General features: G+C 42.8%; 2 protein-coding genes and 1 long non-coding RNA gene across 6 annotated transcripts; 1 reads left to right on the top strand and 2 right to left on the bottom strand.

The window, feature by feature from the left end:
* Window positions 1-423: 423 nt before the first annotated feature.
* On the bottom strand, window positions 424-8658 carry LOC142937943 (uncharacterized). Its single transcript, XR_012949473.1, has 2 exons — window positions 7785-8658; window positions 424-5120 (listed from the first exon to the last, which is right to left on the bottom strand). It is a non-coding gene; the product is annotated as an uncharacterized LOC142937943 (long non-coding RNA).
* nt5c3a (5'-nucleotidase, cytosolic IIIA) lies at window positions 744-12950 on the top strand. Of its 3 annotated transcripts, none has more exons than XM_076081077.1 (8): window positions 744-947; window positions 7954-8052; window positions 8400-8469; window positions 8849-8981; window positions 9083-9172; window positions 9952-10114; window positions 10224-10424; window positions 11541-12950. In XM_076081077.1, the coding sequence occupies exons 1-8, from the start codon at window positions 810-812 to the stop codon at window positions 11640-11642; spliced, it is 996 nt and encodes a 331-aa protein (XP_075937192.1). In that variant the 5' UTR covers window positions 744-809; the 3' UTR covers window positions 11643-12950. The 3 variants fall into 3 exon arrangements, with proteins under 3 accessions (XP_075937192.1, XP_075937191.1, XP_075937190.1); XM_076081076.1 differs by lacking the exon at window positions 744-947 and adding an exon at window positions 1527-1662; XM_076081075.1 differs by lacking the exon at window positions 744-947 and adding an exon at window positions 6597-6674.
* Window positions 12951-14047: 1097 nt separating this feature from the next.
* Window positions 14048-18481, bottom strand: wdr73 (WD repeat domain 73). Of its 2 annotated transcripts, XM_076081073.1 has the most exons (8): window positions 18370-18481; window positions 17890-17957; window positions 17671-17756; window positions 17476-17564; window positions 16229-16296; window positions 15886-16062; window positions 14731-15075; window positions 14048-14496 (listed from the first exon to the last, which is right to left on the bottom strand). In XM_076081073.1, the coding sequence occupies exons 1-8, from the start codon at window positions 18426-18428 to the stop codon at window positions 14264-14266; spliced, it is 1125 nt and encodes a 374-aa protein (XP_075937188.1). In that variant the 5' UTR covers window positions 18429-18481; the 3' UTR covers window positions 14048-14263. The 2 variants fall into 2 exon arrangements, with proteins under 2 accessions (XP_075937188.1, XP_075937189.1); XM_076081074.1 differs by lacking the exon at window positions 18370-18481 and having other exon boundaries at window positions 16229-16315; window positions 17890-17952.
* Window positions 18482-18574: the final 93 nt, after the last annotated feature.

Genomic DNA, 18574 nt, shown 5'->3' with positions numbered 1-18574 from the left:
ATAGCTACATAAGATATGAGTCTGTGTTATTCATCTAATGTGTTGATGTTTTCTGTAGATGACCCTCAATACTACAATGAACTTGTGTATTTTGAATTTATTTATTTATTTTACTTATATTATTGATTTTTATTTAGGTATTTCCTGTACAAACGGAAGTACTTTATATTGAATTTTACAGAGTAAAAGGGGGAATAATACGGCGTTAGGGAAGACATCTGAAGCAGAGATTTAAAAGACTTTGAATACATAAAATGACCTCCTAGATCAGAGATAACAAGGTGATTTTAATTTTAACATAAGTTCAGAAAGATTCAGACTATTATGTTAGCTTACTTGACAAGTTTGCTAGCTTACCCGAAAGGTATGATAGCTTATATGTTCATAAATAACGTGCAAATTAAGGTTAGCACTAACAATAGCTTAACGTCTGAAATTATTTTATTGTTGTTAATTTTACAGAAATACAAGTATAAATACAATGTGTTAGCTATGAAACCCCATCTCCGCCTTTTTTTCTTGAATTGTTTTTGTAAATTAAAAAATAATAATAATAACTTTATTTATTTATTATTTGTAGTGATTTTGTTATGTTTTTTTTGCTCCCGGAAATGGGCTTCCATAGATGCCTTGTTATGTCATGCAATTTTTTTTCCATCCTTCTAAAAACGTTGGTTGGAAATATCAAACAGAGTGAGGTGTTTCCGGTTCGTGTATAGAAGATCTTTGGCCACGTGTTTTTTGCACCAGTAGGAAGGCGCGTGAAGGCTGCTGGTTCGTTGGAGAGTTTTTTAACAGCGGACCCCATCATGGACAGGACGGCCGTGGTAAAGGTCGGAGCCGCGGCCAGCGCCAGCGTCTGTGCCCTGTTCGGCGGCGTGGTTCTGGCTCAGTACATCGTCGCCAAGAAGAAGCGAGCGGGGAAGAAAACTAGGATCATAGAGATGGTGAGTTAAAAAAAATAACCCAAGACGCTCGCGCTACGTCAACTACGACGGCGGATACGATAACAGGAAGTAGGTGGAGTTGTACCTTCAAAATAAAATGTGCGCAATCCGTCGGTGGTTGAGAACAAGTCGTATCGAAGAGGCTGTTAGTTGAGAGCAGATTATAACAATTAGGATTTCTTTATAATTTTCATTGCAGGCGTGACAATTTACACATCAATCTAACGTGTTATTGTGCTATGAAGTATGTGAAAACCTGCACTTTAAATTTAAACAATATTATTAAACAATATTATTAGATATTCAGGAATCACCAGGATTTAAATAAAAATAAGTAGTAGTAAATCAGGCATTAAATACATTGGCATCACTAAAGTATTTTAATATATGGGACACCTACAGGACCTGTTCGCTTCTATTCTGAAAAACCACGTCCGGAAATTGCTTGTCATGCTCTGCGCAGGCGCGAATGTCCCCCAAAAACAGCAGCTGTGGGGTTTTTTTTTTTAGAGGTCACCACAGATTATTTTTTCTTCTTCTTGTTCAGACACCTGACCGCTCTGACAGCAGCTGAGCCTCCGCTCGCTGCGGCTCTTTGCACGGTCCTGGGATGAGTTTGCTGCCGTTTCGGTCAGCGTGGAGGTTATGCAAGCTGCAGCAGCACCTCCGTGCAGCTTCCTAACCTGTCCGACGGGGATCATCCAAACATGCCAAAGTAACTGCAGACAATCAGGGGGCCAAGGGTCATATGTCGAGATGTGTTTGACTCAAGTAGACAGACTTTGAAACATTTCTATACACATTCAGAATTATATCTTATTTATTTTAATTTGCCCGTACGGACAGTAACATATGAATTATTACCCTATCTAACTTGTACATCTCATGTTTACAGAACACTGCTTTTCAGAATGTGTACAAGTTTATAAACTCTTTCAATGATAACCTTTTGCATTTTTCTCAAGAATTTTGATTATCATTTACAGTTTACAAGTCTTTTATAAAGGCATTTATTTAATTTCTATTTAACTTAAACACCATCCCTAGAATACCCACGTGAGGGATTTATGTAGTTCAACAAAGTACATTTATTTATTTTCTCACAAAGTAGTTTCTAATCTGTTATATGGAGCCAATGCTTCATGTCTTAACGCTGCATTATCTCTAGTATCCAGCAGGGGGCGACTCCTCTGGTTGTATAGAAGTCTATGAGAAAATGACTCTACTTCTCTCTTGATTTATTACCTCAGTAAACATTGTAAACATGAGTTTATGGTCTCAATCTCTAGTTTCAAGTCTTCTTCATTACAGCATGATGTTCACTTAGTACATTATGGTCCATTTAGAGTCAAACAGACCATAAAGCAGGGGATGCTTTAGGGCGGGGCTACACAGTGATTGACAGGTTTGCTGCGGCTACCAGAGACGTATACAGCTTGTAGAAGATATTTAGAGTTTGTACTTTGCAGGCGTTTCTACATGCTGTACCTCTACTATAATCTATGATTCATCATGTCTCGAGTTATTCGACCACACCTTTACAGGTGCACACTTGAATGCTCTGTTTACCCACACAGACACACACAAGCTCATTCACCTGAGAGGACTTCGCCCAAATTCAGCTGCCACTTTTCACAGTTCATCGTCTGCAGTAGAAACAGTTGATAGGATTTCAAAAAGGACAGACTGACATTCGTCGTTTTGTTGCTTGTAATTTCCCGAGAGGCCAAATCAAAATATGGCTGATTTATTTTATTCTCTTGCGTTGTGAGAAACCAAACCAGTGCATGAAAAAGAGCATTATTTGAGTCAAAGTCTCACACAGCAGCAGAGGCGGCCCTCCGCCCTTTGTTTGCTCTGTTCTTTTGTAAAGTAGCAGTATTCACTCCGGCTGCTGGATAGAGACCGTTAGCTTGTTTCCCGTCCCGACCTTCAGCGTGGAAACTTGTGACCATCTTTTGATGATGCCTGATTCTACAGGAGCACAAACATCCGCTCTGAGTCTAAAAACCACACGACGGCAAACTCAGCCAGGCTTTTTACAGGGACATTCCTCTACGGAGCGACTTCTAAAAACCCAGCTGTGTCACTTCAGAAAAACAAAGCACAAGCCTTTCTTCATTCCTCGAATCTTTATTCCTCCGCAGAGACGTTGAAATGAGACACTAAAGATATCCAGTTCTGGAGGTCTGAAAGAAATCACTAAACTATGGTTATATTTCTTTAAACTGCAGGATGTGTCCTGACAATGAAACGGCTTAAAGGAGACACTCTTCGTACTACCAGAGAAGTTAAAACACACAAGTATTTCTACAGCACACAAGCGTTTGTATTTTCATGCTTTGAGAGCTGGTTCTTCATTGAACTTCTCCCCTCGATGTTTAAACCCTAAACATCTTACGAGCTAAACGTTAGACGTAACTTATCTTTATTTATTTGAAAGACGCTTTTGTCCTGAAGGAACTTCCATTTGTCTCCCTGTTGCGTGTACATCAGGAGCAACCCGGGCGTCTTGCTCATGTAGAGCAGAGTCCACCGGGATCGAACCCCCGACCCTGTGATCAATGGCTGACTTCATAAGGCCTGTGTTCAGCGCACCGTCTCTTGGAGGTCTTGAGGTCATGCTCGTCATGTGCAACACATTCTCACACTGACTAGGTCACCCGCTAGTGTCGGTTTTTGTCAGGGACGCCAGGTCAGTTTCACCGAGTTGCGTGCATGGTGTATTTTCAAAATAAACTGCCATGTTCACAGGAACTGTACAGTTTCCACTCGTTAGATGCAAGGAGTCTTTTCAAAATAAACTTCCAAACGCAGGTTAACTTATTTTTTAGGTTTACTTGCGCACCAAATCTACTTCGGTTTAGGCAACAAAAGCCCTTAGTTAGGCTTAAAAAATCGTTTGTTTGTTCTGTAAAATAACGAAGCATGTTGCGTAGTTTGGCGTCAGTAAAGTGTAGAAGTAACGAAACAAAACTACGGTCAAATGAAGTAACGTTGACTTGGTTTCACACGGGACACAAACAGCGGTCTCCTGGGTGAAAGTCCTGTGTTTGTTTGCAGTACTGCCCTGTGACAGTAAAGTCCAGATTGATGTAGCGAGCTTGGTAACGTCTGCTGGTATTTCTTTACACAAAGAGTAGAACGAGTAGAAAAGCTGTCGCTTTTGTGAAATCATCTTTTGCTTGACAGACTCCGTTCTGACTCCTAGTGGCGGTGTGCGTATGTCCTTTACATTACAGTAACTGGGGTGAAGTTCAAACCTTTTATTACCACCTATGCTATGACTCATTATGGATGACTCAGCTCCTTCAAGTGTCTCAGAAAGCCATGACGGTGAGACCAGCATGCACAAAAGCAGGAACCTGGAACCAGCCCCTCCTAGATAGAGTCCAGCCGGTAGTAAAGTTGTCAATCATACCGTCCTGGCAAAATGCCTGCCGTTAAAAAAAAGAGTTCTTGCTGCATTAGGTGAGGAAGAAACATGCCTGAGTGTGTCTCACCGTGTTCACCTCTGGAGCGCAGAACAGAGCTACAGTTGATCTGCAAAGTCTGTCAATACGACCAAAAGAACGTGTGAATATTTAAGGTTTGCTACATACAATACAGTAGTCAATTTACAGATGTTGCCTTTACACATGAGACCGGTTCTACTGCTTTCACACAAAGTGACAATAACAGTGGTATTACAGTTTAACACGCAGAAGGACAAAGACATTTATTGGGTCGATGTCGACTTTGTTTCAGGCACAGAAGAAGGGTTTTATTTTATTTGTCTCCATTTTATTAAGTTGATTTAGGTTTGGCAATTATTCAACATTGTTGTCCTCATATGTTGACAAAAATCTCATGTTTAGTCCAATTTTACCCACATTTCTCACAGCACATTATCCTGCATGAGAACATGCGTGATATGATGTTTTTGATTATGGGATTTAGTTTTCCGTCAGTAGTGCGGACATTTCTTTTGTCAGTCGTAGACGGTGATAGGAATAGCAATGGAAACTAGAAGGACCGCCACCTCGGCTGTTTCCACGTATGAAAAAGAACGCGTGTGTCCACCTCGTGATTTGGATCCGCTCCTAAAATGTCCTGAAGTTCTTCCTTGGTCCGCGCTACACCCTCCCACCAAGCTTCATGAGAACTGGGCCGGTAGTTGTTTCTGTAATCCTGCTGACAAACAAACAAACAAACTGAAAACATCTCCCCCCTGGCAGTGGTAATGAGTCTGACCAGTGCTTTTATTTTTACTGGCCGTGCTGCTTTATCAGCAGCAACAGATGTCTGTCACCACCATGACCTATAGCAGTTCCCAGTCGGGGTGGGGGCCACAGGCAGCTCGGAGGCATTCATGTCCTTAAACGTGTCCCAATGAGAAGTTGTACTCTCATATATCTGTATGTGGCTGATGTTATAAACATGACCTGCGTCCCGTCTCATGGACCAGCTGTAGTACCATCAGTCGTAGTAATTGTACTAGTAGAAGTAGGACTAGTAGTGGTCGCAGTAAGATCAGCACTGTAAGTAGTAGTGAGAAGAAGAAGGAAGTACTGTGGTCCAAATCAGACTGGAGGTCAGTGACGTTCCTCTCCATTCCCTTTACAGATACACGATCTACGAGCTTGATCTGTGTATTAATGATTAAAAACACACACACACGTACAGTATCGAGGGCCTGTGTGTCGGTCGAAACACTCAAAATATATTACAAGGCTGATGTAATTGTGTATGAACACTGGATCTTTTATCATCAATCATAACTAGTTTTTACAACCCTGTCTCTGATCTCTGATGATGTTTCATTGTAAACAACCCGTCAGTGTTCAAGCCGACAGGAGGAGAGCTAGTAACGTTAGCAGCACCGCTAACGAAAGGATCCACTACACAATGATGCGTTCAGGCTCTGTTCAGTGAAAATGAGTATTGGGCAAAATAAGTACTTGGGCTACAAGATTTTTATGTAAAAGCTTATGTAGTTTATGTTTTCATAAACTGGATGCACGCTGACGCGTTGCTGTGTTCCACCAATCGGTGACTCAGAGGAGCTGCTGTCCTCCGGAGACGAGAACACGAGACGACCTCGTCCTCCGCCGGCCTCGACTGCCTCGCGTACCACGACTCCCAAACAACTAGGTCGCCGCTCTCCGATTACACTTCACCAAAATAACACTGGACTCAGAGAGACTCCAACCCTGTGCAACCATTTCTCCCGTGTCTTTGCATTTTTACATTTGTACCAGTACATCCAAACACCTGGAGTTTATAAAAACAAAAACAACGAGCGGGTGATCGCTCCGAGGCGTTAACACGAAAACCAGCGCGGGTACGAACCTGCGTGACTAAAGCGCCATCAGCAAAACAAAGCTTCAGAAACAAATATTCTAAATCTAACCAAAATAACTTTCTACATGAAATACATAAGCGACTCATCAGGATGGTCCCTGAAAGCACCTGGTTCACGGGGTAAACCAAGTGTATCATTTAGTGACCGCGTCACAAACATTGTGTCTTTTTAAAACCCCGCTATCAATAAACAATGTGTCATTGTTCAACCTTCTGTCTTTATTATTCTGAGTGATGAATAATCGTGGAGGTTGAGCCTCTCTGTGTCGGGGGAGGGGTCATGTTGGGCGACGCCCCCACGACTGTTGCCGTAGATTATAAAAACCCACTGCAGTCACGTAAGCCTTTCCTCGCTCTCGTTTTAGCTGACGCAACAGACCCGCGGTAAGTTAGTGTGTGTGTGTGTGTGTGTGTGTTTGTCTGGATGTGTGTGTGTGTGTGTGTGTTTGTCTTGTGTGTGTGGATATGTGTGTGTTTGTCTGTATGTGTGTGTTTGTCTGGATGTGTGTGTTTGTCTGGATATGTGTGTGTGTTTGTCTGGATGTGTGTGTGTGTGTTTGTCTGGATGTGTGTGTGTGTGTGTGTGTGTGTGTGTGTGTGTGTGTGTGTGTGTGTGTGTGTGTGTGTGTGTGTGAGAGATGTGCTGGAACTTTTAGTTTGTGTTCTGGGTTTTGTGTATTTGTCGGATCAGAGTGACTCATGAGGCACTACTAAGCCTGATGCTGATTATATAAGAAGGTGGAAGTTGTGGGGGGGGGGGGGGGGGGGGGGGTGCTGTGTGCGTGTGTTTTTTAATTATTCAGCTTTTTGCTCTTGTTGCCCCTCCTGCAGCCCTCAACTGCCAGTGCTGTTGCATGAGAAAGAGCTTTTACATGTTCATATCTATAGATCTATATCCGTACGTATTGCTAGATACTAAAAGTCGATCGATATGTCGCTCTTCAAAAAGGTAATGCAGCAAAAGCAACTCGACCAGCTCTCCTGGATGTTCTCTCCTGTTGTCTGTGTTCTGTTACATGTTAGTGTATCACATCAAATGATTTTGCCTTCAGCTTCAGCAGACGACATTTGCTAATCGGTCGTGTTGGTCTTTGTCGACTAAGATTTCTTTTTTTTTTTTGTGCTGAATGTACGAGCACATCGCTGCCAAACACAAGATCTAAAAATGGTGCCTTTGTGTGATTCTTTGTGGAGAAAGATTTTACAGGTCTGTCGATTACATCAACTCATCGATTAGTGTGGCAGTCGACATCCCTACTTATCTTGCATTCAGACAACATCTTGCACCAAAAAATTAAAATAGAAATCCTGCAGTCGAGTAATGAGAAGGTCACCAGCTCCCTCCAGGCTGTTTGTGTGTCCGCTCAGCTTGTTACACAACACCGACGGATTCCAAACATCAGCTGAGTCAGGACTCCTAAACCCCCCCCCCCCATGAGTGTGGTGTGTAACCTAGAGTTAACGACATCAGCGTGTCATGTTGTCAGTTCTTACCTCCCAAACACACTTAACCTCAATCCAAACCTCTTCACGTGCCGTCCTCGTCGAGCTCGAGCCACAGATGACTTTCAGGAATCTCCTACAGCGGAAGCGTCTGGTGTCATGCTGCTGGTTTCCTCCCTCTTTTTTAACAACCTCTCTTCCTCTCCTCTCCCCCGTCCAGATGCCTCAGTTCGAGAAGTCGACGGTCCACATGAGGGATCCCGAGAGGGTGGAGCAGATCATCTGTGGCCTCATCAAAGGAGGAGCCTCCAAACTACAGGTAGGACACCCACGTCCTAAATTGGTGAACTGGCGCCACCCGGTGGTACTGAAGTTCCCAAGTCTTTAGCAACTGGGAAACCACTTTGAATGGATTCAGCCCTTTTCAGGCTGCTCTTGTTTATTATCTGGAACATGCACTCGCTTCCCGCTTCGTGTTTTTACATGTCGAGATGCAACAGAGAATGAAAGTCCAGCATCCAAGTGTCTGTGTGGTGTTTTAGGTCACTCGCTCCGTTATGTTTCCCCACATCGAGGTCCTTTTTGTTTCTTCCAGTGTCTGTTGTGTCCGATTCACGAACTCCTCCGGTTGTGGTAAACGAAATGTTTTCTTTGTCTCCGTTGCAGATCATCACAGACTTCGACATGACGTTAAGCAAGTTCGCCGTCAACGGCAAACGCTGTCCGTCGTGCCACAGTAAGTGCAATCAGAAAATGGGACGTTTATGAGGCCTGTTTCGCTCGGGACTAGCATTACCTGAGGTAATCTAGTCATTTGTAATCATTCCGGAGGTCGTTACGCAGAGCCTTGGCATCATATTAGGGTTAAAATAGAGACTTCACTCATCATATTCGATTGCCCCGCAGGAAACACAAACAACGGGAGTGGTTTCTAAATCACTCGACGTCGTCTGGTAATACTCATCCCGTCATAAATAGCTTCAACGTCACCTGTCGGTGTTTATTTTTGTGACCACACCTTTTGTGAATCTCGATTTTAAGAAAGTCCCTATCTCAATGTGGTTTTCTTGCTCGTTTGAAGCCTTTATTCCAACGTTGTCGTCTTCTTTGTGCAGATATCATCGATAACTGCAAGCTGGTGACGGAGGAGTGCAGGATCAAGCTGCTGCAGCTGAATAACAAATATTATCCCATCGAGGTCGACCCTTATCTCACCATGGAGGAGAAATACCCGTTCATGGTGGAGTGGTAAGAAAAATAAGGAAATAATTCTGCTCACGACCAGCAGCGCACGCTCTCCTCTTTCCACACGGTTTCACACCGACACACACGCGTTTGTTTGTTTGCAGGTATTTCAAGTCCCACACGTTACTCGTGGAGCAGCGGCTAGAGAAAGACAAGCTGGCCGAGGTGGTGAGAGAGTCTGACGCTGCCCTCAGGTGCGTGTTCCTCAACGCTTTCCTGGTCTGCAGTTTACTGTTGCATTGTGGGTATTTAGCTGACGGTGATGTAGAAAGGCCACGACTGAGTGAGGAGGTTTTGTACTCCAAAGACAAAATGCTGAATGATGCGTTTGTGTCTTTAATGTGATCATTTAAACACCGTAAACTCATTTATTCATGTTTCCTGATGCGGTTTAATATTTGTTTGGGTATTGTTTGCAAAAATAGAAGAAAAATAACTGGGCTTTATTTGGATTTACTATCCATTCATGAACAAAATGCTACATGTTTGTATCTATAAGTTCAACTCTTTAATTAAGTATGCCAATAAAGAGCTGCAGGAGCGGAACCCGGAAATGAGTCGAGACAAAAGGTCTGAACACCAGCTGAATACATTTAACTGTTTTGTTCTGTGATATGAAGTCAGTAAATCCCCCTCATGGTGAATTTAGAAGCTTTTACGTCTTTAAAAAGATCTTAAATGAGACGACTAGACGTCCTCACTAGAACACTAGTCCTCCTTTAGTTTAGTGGAGGAGACCTGAAGTCACGTGACCGTGGTGGAGTTCCTCTATAGACTAACGTTAGCTTCTTACTTTACATGTGAAAGTATCATAAACATTTGTTTGACACAGTTTATTTTCTGCTATAATCCAGAATCCAGTGGAAGAATCAGTGTGACGTTAATACGTCAGCCCTGCAGCACTTCTATAAACGTGTATATTATACGGTTGATTGTGCCTCTCACTGACGTGTCCCTCTGGGCTTGCTTTCAGGGAGGGATATGAGCAGTTCTTTGACCGCCTGCAGCAGCACAATGTGCCCGTCTTCGTCTTCTCCGCTGGCCTAGGCGACGTCCTGGAGGAAATCATCCGCCAGGCCGGAGTCTACCACCCCAACGTCAAGGTCGTTTCCAACTTCATGGACTTCGACGAAAACGTGAGTCGTCCACCGTTCTTCTTCTTTCTGCGTGTGTTCGAGTCCGACCTCGCGGATAAAGAAACACTTAATGTCTGATCGCCTGTTGGATCTGCTCCTCTTCTCACAGGGCGTCCTGAAGGGTTTCAAAGGCGAGCTGATCCACGTGTACAACAAGCACGACGGCGCCCTGCGGAACACGGAGTACTTCAAACAGGTGAAGGAGTACTGCAACGTCGTCCTCATGGGCGACTCACTGGGCGACCTGAGCATGGCCGACAGCGCGCCCAACGTGGAGAACATCCTCAAGATCGGCTTCCTCAACGACAAGGTACACATGAACGAGGATTCTCAAAAAAACACACAGAAAATGTCCAATGGGTAGAAATCATCAATAAACTGAGGTCATGGAGGGATCGCAGACTGTATTTAAGAAGTGGACGTAGTCATCCTGACGTCACCCATTGGTTTGTGGACTGATGTGAGGCCTCCAGTTCCGCGATTTTGCCGTCGCCGTGTTGTTTTTTTCCGCAACCGATGAACAGGAAGTGACCATATCTGCACTGAGGAGGAGTGACGTAGAGACCTGTCAATCACTGTGTAGCCCCGCCCTAAAGCATCCCCTGCTTTATGGTCTGTTTGACTCTAAATGGACCATAATGTACTAAATGAACATCATGCTGTATTGAAGAAGACTTGAAACTAGAGACTGCAGTCAAGGAGGGAGCTGCACTCGGGCTCAAACAGCTCGTTTTCTGTTGTTTTTCTGCTGCTGATCAACTTTCTTTTCTTTTTTAAAAATAGTTTGCACTTGTGCGTCTTGACGATATCGCTCATTGTCTTTGTTTCACAAACAAATTCTGCAACTTCCAGGAAGAGTTTTGAGTCCCGACACAACGCCAATCCAACACCAAAGGGCCCTTTATTCCCTCTCTAATATCTATTTATTCAAGCTTCTCAACAAAAACTACATTTTACATTTGAACACATCATCATGACATTGTAATTTACTGTAGCTGAATTTTCACTGAATAGAGCTTGAAGGCATCGTAATGTAACTCAATGCAACCTTCGCTAACGTTAGCTGTTGTCTTATTTAGCCAGGCATGACATTACTGCTAACGCTAACTAGCTCTCTTCCTGATGATTTCAACACGGATTTGTTGTTAACAATGTAGCGTTACCAAGGGAAGAATAGCATCCAGGTTTGTAGTACTAGTTTGCACATGTGCAGTAGCGATAGAGCGGGTTGTACGGATCGGGTCGCGAGTGACGGTGTGTAGTTGTCCCTGTTTAGCGTAAATGAGCTGATGGATGATGTGATGGCGTGATATCAGATTGGTGCACAGACTCGACGTACTCGACAATAGCTGATGTGTTTCTGGTTCTGGTGTCGGAAGAACCGCGAAGCCGCTTTCTGAGAGTTTCCTCCTGTCTCACTCTGCAGGTGGAAGAGCGGCTCGACAAATATCTGGACTCTTACGACATCGTCCTGGTGAGGGACGAGACTCTGGAAGTGCCCAACGCCATCCTCCAGAAGGTTCTATAACTCCGCCCACAGCTGTGGGCCCGTCAGACTTCTAACACCAACCTGAACCTTCGTCGCCGGTCCAAACCCCCTCCACTGTCTCCGGATCAACCTTCCAACTCCGTTCCCCCAACTTCACCCTTTAAAGCCTTTTTGCAAAAGACGCTTTACATCTCCTGAATGAACCGTTTTAAACGTCCACACAGCAGCGTCTCTGGTGTCTTTTGTCCGTTTTGAATTGTTTCCTGATGTTCTCTCTCAGTCGTAACCAAAAGTGAGATAAAGCCCCAAACACACACTCTCCCTCCATCTTTTATAATTTGCACATTATTGTTACTATAGAGCTGTCCCTGCATGTCAGACGTAGAACATGCATCTGCAAATGCTACGCTAGAGCTTGAGGAATTAATTGAGTACATTAGAGGACAGCAGCAATATAGTGACCACAGACACAGTTTTTGTTTTAGGAGGGGGGGGGGGAGAGGATTGTCAACATAAAACTTAGATGTGAGGAAACGCACTTTACATTCTCGTGCACGGCGTAAATCAGCCGGCACGTTGACCTACTTTGTGGCAGTCATCTTGATTTTTAGGGCGTAGGAACACAATCTTGCGCTGAGGAGCCATGTTTTTACATCAGCTTTATTTAAACCCTGATGTTCTCAACTGGCGTCATATTAACGCACAGAAGAAGAAGCAGCTCTTTGCTCTTGAAACACTCGTAGCATTTTGAATGTGTGAACTTCTGCTGACACAGCAGTCGAGTGTTCTCCGTGGTCTAAGTAATAAAGTAATGGTGTTCATTAGCAGGAAGGGGAACAGTCAAACCCCCTCCAACCAAAGTAAGAGGTGCTGCTAAGTAACAAGATTACAATATATCTAGACGTGTATGGTTTGCCTGTGGCTCATTAAAACCCAGCATAAGACCCATTTAATTTAATGGACTTCTCATTCTGTGGTTAACATTTGAGCTCTACCTCTGAACATATTCATCCAAGTTGTTTTTGGGGAGGTGTCCCCGTCTCCCTCTGGTCTGTTGTGTTCTGTGTTTTAAATGTGCTGCTATCACCTGCATGTTGCCTTCTCTTATCGTTAAGTTTATGAAAAAGAAGCAGGAGTAATTAAAATATATATATATATAGTATATCAATAAAACGGGGAATAATGTCATGCTGTATATGTGGCCGTTATATATGGAAATGTATGTTTTATTGCATTTTGGAGGGATCTCCATAAGCATAGACGGGTGTGTTGTATTTTTATAAGCAGTTCGCTTTCTCTCTCTTTCTTTGGTGGGATTTGAAAATACAATAAAATGTCATTTTGTGAGCCGTGACTCTGGAACACAGACTGGAGCCAAATCTGGACTAAAAAGAGCTCTGAAAGCTTTAATAATAATAATAATAATAATACTATAATGATATTCATTACATCATGACAGAGACAGAGTGGGATAAATGTGAGGTATTCAGCTGTAGAGTGTTGAACATGTGCTGATGGAGGAGGAAGTTCAGTGTGCAAAGAGAGACTGAAGGAGTGGTAGATACAGGAAGTAGTGGAGCATCAGAGGACCGGTAGAGACAGGGGACAAACAAGATCAGTTAAAAGGGCTTCATGTACGTTTATGAATGGAACGGGTTTAATGTCCACAATATAACTTTTCTTTATTTTATTTATTATTAATAATATTGTTTAAATGACAATTGTCAAAGTCATGATGTTACACACTCGGTACAGTAGGGGGCGGTATGCACCTTAAACGTTGGTTTGTAGTCCGCCATTAAACTCATGAATATAAAATGTGTTATAAAGAATGTGTTGGTCTCCAGTGAGACAGGGAGAAGGCTCATGACCCCGAGGAGGAGCAGCCGTCCCACTGTGCTTCGTGTCGGGACGTCCTGAAGGATCCAGTCTCTACCAGCTGTGGACACTGGTTCTGCAGACGGTGCATGTATATATGTATATATATATATATATATATATATTAGTGCTGGACAAGTTAACGTGTTATCGCGTTAACGCATTAATTAATTAATGCCGACAATTATATTATCGCGCGTTAACGCAGTTTTTTTATTTATTTATTATTAAGCGACATTTTTAACACAAGAACCAGGCAGCAAGCAGTGAACAGCTGTGTTCGTGTGGCGTCACTTCCTTCTCCCTATTTATGTCTATATAAATGTATAAATACACACTATAAATATATATAGATATATATAATAGATCTCCGGGTTTAGCCGTCTTATCTGAAGTAGAGAAAGTGAAGGTGATCGTACCCAAAGGTTCCATTACGATCAGCCTTTGCTCTGAAAGACTGAGTGCAGCTCGTGTTTGTGCTGCAGCGACATGATGATCACAGCTACAGGTCAGCATCTTCCTCGTTCCGCTTCCTGTGAAAACATCTCACAGCAGTTACACGCTCCTTCATGAGCACCGGAACGTTTTATTTTCGTAAATAGAGGCAATTCATACAGAGGGAATAGTCCTTTAAGGGTCAGTCCACCAAAGGTTAGAGTCTAACCTACACCCATCATAAAAAAATCAGTTCTCCTTAAATCCATTGAGCCGTGCCTCAGAGGTAACACCAGCTCCTTTCTCCTTTCCTCTTCTCAGGTGAACTAGATCTCCGCTTTGTTCCGTCAGCAGCTGGCAGCCGATTGGTCGACCCAGTCCCACACGTGGACGGAGCCGTCCGAGGCCGCAGACAGCAGCGTCCGAGGCCGCTCGGGATGCCAGACGTGGGAGGTGACGAACAAGTCGTCGCCGGGCTGCGAGGAAACGGCGTGACCGCGGTGCTCGAACAGAGGCTGGACTTCCCGAGACTCCGTCTGCCAGACTGATGTGTTGTAGATCTGAACCGCTCCACTGAAACCTGCAGAGAGAGGTGAGGAGTTAAAAACGAATGTATTATGTCTTATAAAGTTTAACAGTTTAGAGGAAACCTCAGTTGGCGTACCGGGGTCAGTACGCGGAGATTTTTACCTTTGGACTGAACAAAGCTAACACTTTCCCTTCATTTCCAGTCTTTATGCTAAGCTAACTGGCTGTAATTCCATAGGTGGTATGAATATTCTCATGTATCTCATGTATGCGCCTGTGAACTCACCCGACACCGCGATACAGCCGTCCAGCGCCGGAGCCCACGACGCTCTGACGTCCGGGTTGCAGCGACCCGATTGGACGTCCAGCTGAGCGCGACTCACGGCTCCTGCAGGGTTCCTCAGGTCTGAAATCACGGCCTGTCCAGCGGAGGACAGTCTGACGACGCTGCAGGAGGACGCGTCCGTCCACCAGAGGACGGACTCGCCCGAGGACGCTGGTGGAGGGTGAAGCTGAGGAGCAGCAGACGTCCGAGTGTCGGCGATGTAAACGTTCCCGTTAGAGCAGCCGGCGAGGAAGACGACGTCGTCCATGAAATGTAAAGAGCTCAGAGGATCATCCGAGTCCGTCTCTGTCAAACGAAAAGGACGAGAATCTGACGAGCAGCCAAAGTTCTCTTAACAATATCAGTTTGGTGCTCGTCCACTCACCACATTTTAAAGTAATATTACTTTTGGGGGATTTTGTTATTACACACTATACTATGACTTTTGTCGTAGTAGATTATATTTTATGACATGCTATACTATGACTATTTTCGTGAGATTTTACGAAATTTACGTTTATTGGCCAAATACTGGTGAAGTATTTCAAAAGCGCTCGAGGAATCCACTGTTTTTATTTCTTTTTGATGTTTTTCTTGTGTAGCAAACGGGCTACAACTGCATTTTGTTGTGCAACCCTGTGTTTCACAATGACAATAGATGATCCTTGAATACTGGAATAACATAAAGAATCAATATATATATATATTATATCCTAACAAAGAGTTCAGCTCTGTGTGTGTCACAGGGAACAAGATTGTGTTTCTTGCTCGTGTGTACTTCTGATAATACTCTGATAAACCTCGTATTGTGATATTCACTCACTTCATTCTCTTATTCTTCTGATCTGAATTAAGTTACATTGATACACGTTATCACAAACTAAGACGGTAAATGTAAAGTTAGCTGGTGTAACGGGTTACAACAGTAATAAAATGTATGAATAGCATCTTTAAAAAAAGGTTTTTAAAAAGTATTAAGTTGAACTTCAGGATTCCTCTCAGTCTCATTTGTGCTGCTCTGACGAGCGTCCAACAGAAACATTAAATGCGTGTTGAATGAGTGAGCGTGAAGATGAATGAGAGTTAACGGAGCTGCACTCGGTATCTCAGTGTTACCCAGCGCGTAGAGGATCTGCCCTGAGATCAGCTGAGTCAGCTGGACGTCGCTGCTCTGAGCTCCATGAAGAACTTGTGACGAGAGTCGAGCTGCGATCCTGAAGCTTCCTCCTTCTGAAACACTCTTCCTCCTCCTCCTCTTCCTCCCCTCGACACGCCCCGTCAACCTGATCACGTCTGTCATTGGACGAGCGAGAGAACCAATCGCATTGTGAGGAAAACACGACATATTTTAGACTCAACTTAATTCACAAATGTAATCCGAATGATGAAACGTATTTGTATTCTGGAAATATTAACAATAATCAAACGTCGTCTTTTCTTTCAGGTGACTTGAACTCACCGCTGTCGTCTCCTCCGACGCTCCACACCTGCAGGTCGGAGGTCAGCCCGTCGTTGGTGACGACACACCTGCAGCAACAAAAAACAACTGCTGGATTTAATACGACCGGATACGAAGGATCCATAAAAACAGACTCGCATTCAGAACACTGAGCCTCCGTCATGCTTATTATTACACCATCAACATCATCCGTCACTGATTCCTGAATCACTGAAAGTCTGTTTCATTATCGCTGCATTTGATGTTTAAGTTATTAACTATTCATCACAAGCTCCACTACAAACTCTCACAAAACAAAAGATATTCACTTCACAAGCTCTTTTTTAATTGGCTTAAAAAATGACTAAAGTGATTAATCTAATATCAGAATTGTTGCCGATTGATTTTGTGTCGATCAACTGATGGATTGATTGACTACTTGTGATGGCTGTAATATTGACAGCAGTTGTGTGTTTTTAATCTTTCATGAGTTTTTGTAATATTTAGATAATAGAAACTCATTTTCTAACGTCCTGTTGTATTTGTAAAGTTTTTAAACTTTAAGCACTTTGAAAGATGTTGTATAAATAAAGTTTATTCATTCATGTATTCGGTATACAGCAGGAGTCAAGATAAGAAGGTACAAAGTGCTTCGTAAATATTAAAATGTAAAATCATCAAGCAGGTAAATATGAATTGGTTCCAACTTTCTACAATTAATTTTTTTCTAAATGTTTATTTAATTTATATTTAAATATATATATATATATATATATATATATATATATGTTGTATTTTCTTATATTTTAATCTCTTTTTTTTTCCTCGTGTTTTTTGGAGAGACGGATTTTCCCCAAAATGCAAACAGTTCAATTATCTGACTTAAAAAGATACGACACATCGGTACAATTAATCTCGTATCATAATGATTACTCTGACTTTTTGACTGTTGTGTTCTTTGTCTTTTGGTAAACTGTGATTGAGAATTGAGATGATTTTGGGCATTTCATAGACTAAATGTTTAATCGAGGAATAATAGCATCAGTTCTACTTTGGGTTTCTATTTTTGAAGGTGTTTAATTGGCTTTACGTTTCTCTATCTGCGTTTTATCTTCACTTCAATAAAGCAAAGCTCAGGAATGAAGCTTTGAAACCAACATTTGATGACAGTTCGAGCTTCTAACTCGACTTTTAATGGACGTAAATGGAGAGACGAGAAAAAGTAAAGCGACACAAAGTTCATTCCAGGTGAGTTGTTTCCCTCTCACCTCGTTCCTGGGACGTGTCTGAGGACGCGGACAGGACCGTCTGTGAACCCACCGTGGACAACTTTAAAGTCCCGCTCTGCACAAAGACCCTGAACACAACACACACACACACACACACACACACAGCAGAGGCATAACGTGATGTGTGGATGTTTGTAAAAACGTAAAAACCCAAAGTGTGGAATAATCTCTCACCTTATTGTCATCAGCGAACAGTTTCAGAGGCAAATGCAGCTCCAGGATTTCATTTGTAGACGGACTGAATCCTGCGACGCACACGGCTGCAAACACAAAGATAAAAGGTTCCGTTTGACTTTAAATGCAATTAACGCTTATTCTGTGTGCATTCAGACCAATTTGAAATGTAATATTTTCAGATAATGAGTATTGCTAAAACGTAAAGTATGAACTCACTCTTCCCTGACGTCCACTCCAACACCTGGGTGGGATGTTCCAGCTGATACACGTGAAGATCTTTGTACCTGAAGGTATTTATTGAAATCATTTTAGAAACACCACAATGATATTTACACATATATGTGGCAGTGTTAGGTTACTCTTTAGGGAGGTTTAATGTTCACATTTTGTATTTGATGGTAACATGTTTTTGTTCAGTATTCACACCAGACTCCATCCAAAATATGACATATTTATTGTTTCCCTATCTCAGGGCTAAGCACACCTACCGTAACTATAAAACACGACTTATTGTTCCTAATTAATATAATCCACTCTTCAATTGGCAACGGATATATTTAACTTAGACCACCGTAGATAAGTTTAGTGAACAGATAATGTTGTGTATCACTTACGTCTGCTACGTGCATTAAAAGCAAGCCGAATTAAAACACTTTAAACATGTTAAAACAAAGAGGACACTTCTTATTTTCTCACGTTTTCAGGGACTCGATAAACCAGTCATCTAAAATATCATTAAAGTCTGTTTCTTCCATCTTCAGCCTTCAGCATCCTCACGTGACCGTCTGTTGATGTTTCACTTCCGGGTTCGTCTCGTTCTCGAGCGTCTTATTGTTGACGCTGAAGCTCACAGCGCCCCCTGCTGGACAGGATCCACTGGCTTTATTTTCACTTTTCTGTT

Source organism: Anarhichas minor, unplaced genomic scaffold (genome assembly GCF_050575085.1).
Source record: "Anarhichas minor isolate MPS153535 unplaced genomic scaffold, ASM5057508v1 ptg000079l, whole genome shotgun sequence".
NCBI lineage: Eukaryota > Metazoa > Chordata > Actinopteri > Perciformes > Anarhichadidae > Anarhichas > Anarhichas minor.
The sequence above is the reverse complement of the archived record's forward strand: the minus strand, read 5'-3'. Positions and strand labels throughout refer to the sequence as shown.